The sequence below is a fragment of the Dendronephthya gigantea genome, unplaced genomic scaffold (genome assembly GCF_004324835.1).
Source record: "Dendronephthya gigantea isolate DGI-Jeju-01 unplaced genomic scaffold, DenGig_1.0 000002F, whole genome shotgun sequence".
In the NCBI taxonomy this organism is placed as follows: domain Eukaryota; kingdom Metazoa; phylum Cnidaria; class Anthozoa; order Malacalcyonacea; family Nephtheidae; genus Dendronephthya; species Dendronephthya gigantea.
The window spans coordinates 3,868,984-3,877,110 of NW_021163012.1; the positions used below are offsets into that span (position 1 = coordinate 3,868,984).

Sequence of the window (8,127 nt, forward strand, 5' to 3'; positions counted from 1 at the left end):
AATATCTTTTTGGAATTTGGAGGATTTCAAATAAAACAAGTTCTTCAAGCATGCCACAAACTTTTTACCCTAGAAGATGTAATAAGAAATGTGGAGATCTGGAGGAAGAAGCATGCAGTTGGTGTTTTGTCAATAATTGCACAAATGTTTGATGATATTGAAGTTGACACAGGGCTTTACACAGATAGTGATGATGAAATGAGTTTTGAAATGGAATGGGAAGAAGTGAGGGATGACCCAAGCTTTCTGAGTTTGATGGACAGTCAGGATTGGGGATATTGCGAAACTGAAACTTCAATGGAGTCGTATGCCCCTATGGATAATAGCGGGTTTTTTGAGGATTATGCAATGCCAGACAAAGATTAAAAACACCAATAATAGTTGGTAGAACACCCTTGTAGGAGTGATTCTAATTGGTTCAATTTAACAATGCTTTGCTATTTAACCAATGAGATTGCTTTGTTCTTTAGAAATTATAGAAAACTTTAGACCAATTGGATGAAAGCTTCCAAGAGGTGCTACACCTCCTAGGCAAAAAATGTTTTTGACATTGTAATTTTTAAAAAAAACAGGTTTTGGTTTTTAGCAGGAACATAGTGAATTATTAATGAATGTACATTTTAAACATCTCTTCTCATCTACTTTTGTACATTGAACTGGATAGATATATTAACCCATTAAGCTGCAATGCACCCCAGTTTGTTTTACTTGTTAATGGGGAAGCTCTGGAACTTTATGGGTTAATACACAACAAATATTTAAGAACATATCTTATCATTGGTAATGTATGTTTTCTTTTAACTTAAGGTGGCTCCCTACAGTTTTAAGAATATTGAAAACTAATGATTTAGATTGAAATTTTTGGCAGGAAATTTCTTGCTAAACGAAATGAAATTTTCCAGATATATTAACCAACATTCTAACAGTAAGAAATTGCCCATAAGCATGACGTCATTACCGTTGTTATGGTAACAATGGCGATTCAATATGGCCGACATTTTACCTATTCACGCATTTTACTCGAAAACAAGTTCGGTTACCCCAATTTTTTATTTTAAAAAAATTTTTCTTACATAAAAATGGGAAATTTGAGCAAGTTTAAAAAAATTCTATCGAGCCAAAAAATTTCTATAACGAAAAATCACGTTTTTTAATTTTAAATAATTTTGGCTCCATAGAATTTTTTTTAACTAGTTCAAATTTTCCATTTTTTTGTAAGAAAACTTTTTATAAAATAAAAAATGGGGGTAACCGAACTTGTTTTCGAGTAAAATGCGTGAATAGGTAAAATATCGGCCATATTGGATCGCCATTGTTACCATAACAACGGTAATGACCTCATGCTTATGGGCAATTTCTGACTGTTAGAATGTTGGTTAATATATCTGGGAAATTTCTTTTCCTTAGCAAGAAATCTCGTGTTAAAATTTTAAATCAAAACGACAAGTTTTCAATATTTTAAAAAATTGTAGGGAGCCACCTTAACTTAAACTTTAAAATTGTTCAATGTTCATATGCTATTACTGCACCTATCTAGCTCTTCTGTTTAAGATCATATAATGTTTGTGATCACTGATCCAGTTATAAAACTTTTGCAAGTCAAAGTCATACAATAAAGTTGGCTTGAAATTTGAATAAAAGGCATAACTTCTGCCAGGTGTTTTTGTTAAAGCATCTTGTGACACAAGTTGTTTGACAATCTTTGTCATATCAACCTTCTTTGACCTTCTTGCATGCTTCCCAGAGCGCTTGTACAACATCATCGAACTGTCAAAGTTCTCAGTTAGCTGTTTTGTTACACCCATAGCATGGCAAATTCTGTTAATGGACTTTGTATTGGCATTAGGTCCGAGTTTCTTGACAACATCTTTGAAAATTCTATTAAGAAACTCAAGAGCCAAATCAAGAGAGATATTACCACCCTGCTTTTGTTTTCTTTTTGAAAACCTGTTCCATACCATATCATGTGCAGCTTTCAGACTAAGAAGGGCATATATCTGAAACATCATGTACAAAGCCTCCAGAGCATACTTGTTGCTGCGTTGGCCATCATTATGCAAATAAAGCAATAGAAATTTCCAATTTCTAATAACTCTAGCTCCATCTCCCTCGGAAATTGCATCAAAAAAATTGAGAATTACCATACCATACTCAAGCAGGGCTTTCTGATAATTGTACATATCATCTGCTATCACTTCTTCATGAATTTCAGTAAGGAGTGGCTGCTCTTCTATGTTTACTGGAGGGTTGTGCGATTGTTCATGACTTTGTCGCCATTTTCCATCACATGCAAACGTCTTTTTGCAACCAGGAAAGCGACACTTGTATCTGCCATTTGATGTTTTCTCCTTTAGGCGCTGCAACTGCTTTTCTTCCAGCTGACTGGTAGCAATGACAATCTTTTCATGCTTGGCTTTATCCAAAACATAGTTGTCAACTATGGTTGCAGACAACTCATGTAGAAATTCTTTCTTCCTAGCCTTGGTACAGCTATCTATTTCATCTGGTACTAACAGCGACACCTCTTCCAGTTCTTCAATACACAGCTCCTTCATTGCAGCAGCAACAATGCGGGCTTCTATTTCAAGTACAAAGAAGCGTCGACAAGGATTCACTGCTGAATCAACATCGCTCTTTACACTTCGTCGATTAATGAGGTTGCGATCGTTGTATAAAGTACACTTATCTCCAGCAGATGCTGGGCTGTAGAAGTGAGAAAATGCAACCTATATGAAAAGAAATAGTTATATTTTTGAAGAATAGTTATATTATTAATAGTTAATAGTTATATTATTTATCCCACCATGACTTGAACAATTGCATGGCTTATTCAAACATTGCTTTTGGTAATTAGGTAGAAATACAATACACATGTGACAGTGAATAACCCTATTTTTGCATGATGCTTGACTATCATAGATAATGAGCTATATATTGTAATTTCATAGAGTTTCCAAACAATGTCTTCGATTATCTATGGTTACATAAATACCTATAGTTTGCTTAAATTGAGGGACTTTTAATCTATACAACTGCAATATAAATAGCAGTAAAGTGACATACATTATTCAAGTATAATTGTATATACTTACTCCAAGTGCTTTGTTTCCACCATGCCAATCTGCAATCTCACAGTGAATTCCTTCCAAACGTTCTTCTGGCGTGAATTCATTGCTTAATGTCATATGAGCATTCACTGCTCTTTCAACTGTCAACTGGTCTCCGACAATTGCCTGACTTGCATATGTTCGTTCTTCATTATCACCAACAAATGGAACATAACCATGGAGTTCCTTTAATATTTTCTGTATGCCATTTGCATCATTTTCACTCTCAAAAATAACTCCAAGGAAATTCTGAGAGATATTGACAGTTTGATTTAGGTATCTATCAACTATAATTAAATTGATAACAATTGTGTTCAATTAAGTCCAAGTGGCCTCAACTCACTATAATAACAAATGGTCTTCCTATAATTAGCAGGTTATATTCCAAATCTGAAAGGTCATACAATTACAATAATACTGATTGTATTTACTACAGTAAATATATTGAAACTTACTGAATTTGTTGGCTGTGATGCTTCTTCACTGAATTTGTGAGGAATGTGCTGTTCAACAACACTTTGTCCAAATTCAAGGCAGGGAATATTTTCAACAAGAATTCTCTGAACTAATGTAATGTAGTTATCCCTTTGTGATTTCTGTTCCAAGTGATTAGGAATACATTTCCCATTTTCCAGTTGTTTGATGCCATGTACAGGGTTGTCAGTACTAAGATGATTTCCAGGAATTCTATTTGTGGTTGCATTAACTGTCACATAATGCCTATCAATGTTTTGGTGTTCCTCTGTCATATAATGGACAGTTTGATGGTAGTCAACATTGTCTATTGTAAGCTTGAATCCAGGGGATGGTTTCACACATGTAGCTGTGGTTGATCTCTGCTCTGTTTTTCTTTCTAAAGCAACCTTTTCTGCTATCCATTTCTTATCACTTTCCACCATTTCTTTTACTTGCTGGTCATAACCCTCACCAAACTCATCCAACTTTTTATAAAGATGAGTAGGTGATGTCAGGAGCCAATCTTGCCATAGTGGGCTATTGAAAAATGTAAAAGTAACAAGCTGCATTATGAACTTTGCATTTTTTTTCAGAAAGGTTTTTATAGAGGAGTTACTGATGTTTTCTGCAACTACCCAATATAAGGCTATGAGAAGGCAACAAATGTATCTAGTGTATTTAGCAAAATTTCACCCTATATAATAAATTATCTTAAAATTTTCATGTACTTACAGCCCAGTTTGAATGATATGAAAATATCCCCAACATTAATTGCACAGCATTCATGTACGGTGATCGGTTTCTGAGCAATACTGCAGCAGCCATTCCAACTGCTGGAATCCAAGAGCTTTTATCTGTTTTCTTCTTGTTCAACCACCAGCCACCAAGACTGCATAAAACAACGGAGCTCTATCTTGTAGCTCTTCACTCTCCTTCTCGAATGAAAAGTCAAGCATTTTCTGTTTTGATGGTGATCTTAAACAGCTAGGATCTTTTCTCGAGCAAATATTTGAACACTCCTTGTCAATTTGTTTTAAGACTTTCACTGTGAGATGCTTTCTGATCTGTTTGCTGTTCCATGCGGCATTGGCTATTTGTTTATAGGTACCACGGACCAACATTTTCCCAAGTGACTCCAATTCTGGATGCAATGTTTTTTCCACAGTTTTACTAGGCCATGATACCTAAACATCTACAGATGTTCTAGTGATTGCGATTTTCTTTTCCTTAATGGGAGTGGAATGACTTAACGGAACGAGCAGAGGTGAACTAGCGATTGAGAAATCTGTTAACTCACTAGAACTTTTATCTTGCTGAAACACGTAATTCGTCTTCGACGTTGATAAAGTTGGTGTCGTATCAACTGCGACAGATAAGTTCGATCGTTTTTCGGCGGGTTCTTCTCTTCGTTATGTTTTCCTTTCTGGTAAACACTTGTGAGCTCTGCAACAATCGTTCTCTCTTGCAAAAGTAGGCTTGATCTTTTTTGTAACTTCGACAAACACTGCCGACAAATATAAGACGAAGAAACAACTGATACTACGAAAGGTAGTTGATCGATAGCCTCTTTCACATTAAATTTTGACTTGCCTGACACCAAATATCTTTCGTGAGCTTTTTTGATCACTCGGAAACATAAAACACAAGAGATATTGTCGACTTTTTTTTTGTAGCTCGGAGGCAACACTCCTTCCGCCATGAATATTAATGTCGACAACAGCACATTATATACAGGGCTCTCACAACGAAATTGATCAATTCCTCAAAAATTTCTAAAAATTTCCCCAAATTTCTGAAGAATTCCTTAGACACAAATAACGTAGTATATATAGTCAGGATATAGTATAACACAAGTATAGCTATTGCGTTATTTACACCTTTTCAATTATTTACCAGAAAATACACTTTAAATTGTTTAAAAATAAATAATTCATACAAAATTTTACATTGGCAGTTATATTGCTACTACAGTGAAATAACAAAAAGTATCTTGGCGTCAAAATATTTAAAACATGTTTTACTATGTAATTGCATAACATAACATTACACCTTTTGTGCCAATTTGTAAAATACTCTCAAGTCGCGAATAAAACAATGCTGCTTGCCACATGTGACCAATTAGACCAAAATAATCATATTTAACATAAAAACCAGGCAAAAACAACTGAAGCATGAGCTTCAGCAACATTTGAAAAAATCCTCAAAAATTTCCCCGAAAAGAGTGATTCCCCAGATTGCTCCCCAAAAATCCACCAATTTCCCCGTTTTGAAGAAATTTCCCCAAATGTGAGAGCCCTGATTATATAGTAATTTATGCAAGAGGTCTGACGTCACGGAACACGATTAAGCTCGCAGTTTGGCAGACCCCTAATTTCCCGTTTAATTTTCGGGTGGGGTCTGCGGGCAGGCTATAATTTTTTTGACATAATACGAAAAAAGAGATTTACACCTATAATACAAAAATCAAAGAATCGCTTAGCTTACCGTCATAGAAGCACATCTCTGAGTGCATACGCATTCTCTCCTGGAGATATTCCTTTTCTGCCGTGCAACCAGGGGAATTATTCTCACGTCGACGTTCATTGAAATATCGTTGAGTTTCATTGTCAGATCGTTGACTTTCAGTGAAATATCGTTCAATTTCATCCAAGTTTTGCAGTCTTTGTTTCACACATCTCTTTTCCCAGTCTTTCACGTCTTCTTTCAGTTGTTTTAATTGCTTGTCACAAATGGGAATATCTTCATTGCAATTGATCAGATTTCCACCAAAGTAAATCAAGATCGTTAAAGCAAACAACATTTTCGTTGAAACAAAAGCCATGTTAGTCATTTCTGTTTCTTTTGCCAGTAAAGTTTACAGATTATCTGAAAAAAATATGAAATTTTACTATTAACAAAATTAATGACAGCTGCAATTCAACAAGCACCATTATACCTACAACGCCCAGTGGTCGACAGATTTTTCCTTTTAAAAACATATTAAAGCCTTCGCCCTGCAATCCCAAAGCGTTTTTATGTAATCCCTGAGCCTGTGAAAGAACAACGGGAACCGATGTTGCAATAGGTCTAGATTGTTATGCGCATGCGATGGCTTTGAATTCTTACCAGTTGGTCGCTATTTAATTCATTCCGTATTTGTTGAATGGATATTTATATAATTATGAGCTTGGTTTGTCGCAGACGTAAGCCAACACGAAAGACTATTAATTTTCAATATATAACTTATATTGAATAAAAAGACTTCTTTTCAGACATTTTAATATAAAAGTGAGCGATAAAATTACACGACGTTTCGATGTCATCATAACATCATTCTCAAGTGAATTAAAACTAGAACAAACTTGTCCTTATATGCTATGAGCTAAAAATTTGCATTTGTCCTGAGCAAGGGCTAATCGACCATGACTATGTACAATAAAAGTGGATTAATAAAATTCTGCAATACATCATTAAAATACGTTATACAGGGTGTATAAAAAAAAACGCAACCACTTAATATTCATGAATATCCTTTTTGCTCTACAACACAAAAGACGTTTGGCCCCTGGAATGCGAGAAAGCTTGTAATCATATTCTAGCGGCACAATCGTCGGTAAACAAAGTCGGGTGCGTAAACCAACGAGCTGAATTGAAAGTATTTAACGAGTAAAATTTTATTTACAATTTATTTTACAAGGTCGACAGTTAGCATTCAAGTTATCATGCACGATAATAAAAACTCGTTGTTCGGTTGTTAGCTGCACCATTATTAGTTTAGCTGATTTGACTATTAGCAGTTGAACTGTACGATTAGAAGCTCTTTTAAAATCCCAGGGGCATAAAATCTATTGAGCTTATGAACAATATGAATTTTAGAATATTAAGTGGTTGCGTTTTTTTTGAGACACCCTGTATATTAAGAATAAAAGCTATGGTGTAATAATGTATAATGTACAACATAGGACTAATTAAAATAATTTAGATTTAATAGAATCCGACTGTCCATTTAAGCTGGGCTTTAGTTCTTTAATGAAAAGCATTTCGAAAACCAGACAGTCAAACTTGTGTCTGCATTTTCGAAGAACCGAGAACCTCCCAAGCAAGTCATCCAAAATCTGTCCATGCGCTTCCTTGGCATGCCTTCCAACAATCGTGGTTTTATGCTCTTCAACGCGTTGATATAAGTGTCGGCACGTGTATCCGACATAACCAGCATCGCACTGGTCACACTTAAAGCGATACACAACGCATTGTTGAGACAATAACACCGGTTTTCTTTCACGTATCCTGAGCTGCTCACCAACGTTCTTACTGACGAAGACAGGTCTCAGGAGCTTTCCTACTTTGTTAGATAGATCAGACAGCTGCCGCTTGACAACTGCATGTTGCTGACTTCTGATCTTTGAAGGGTAGGCTGATGTTTATACTGTCGCATGTATCAAACTTACCAGAATGGACGCTATCTTGTGAACCAGGAGTATTGTCTACAGCATCCGCTGTCATAAAATCCAAAATCATGGATTTAACCAACGCCTCGGGGTATTTCAGCGTACAAACCTTGAAAAAATTCTGTCACATTCCTCTT

At 35.5% G+C, this 8,127-nt stretch overlaps 1 protein-coding gene across 1 annotated transcript in view; it reads right to left on the minus strand.

Moving 5' to 3' along the window:
* LOC114533474 (pro-epidermal growth factor-like) overlaps nt 1–6,393 on the minus strand; it is a 29,362-nt gene extending 22,969 nt beyond the window's left edge. Inside the window, exon 1 of the mRNA XM_028554999.1 lies at nt 6,048–6,393. Coding sequence (XP_028410800.1) covers nt 6,048–6,393 — 346 coding nt within the window. The remainder of the gene's footprint in view (nt 1–6,047) is intronic.
* Between the last annotated feature and the right edge of the window lie 1,734 nt (nt 6,394–8,127).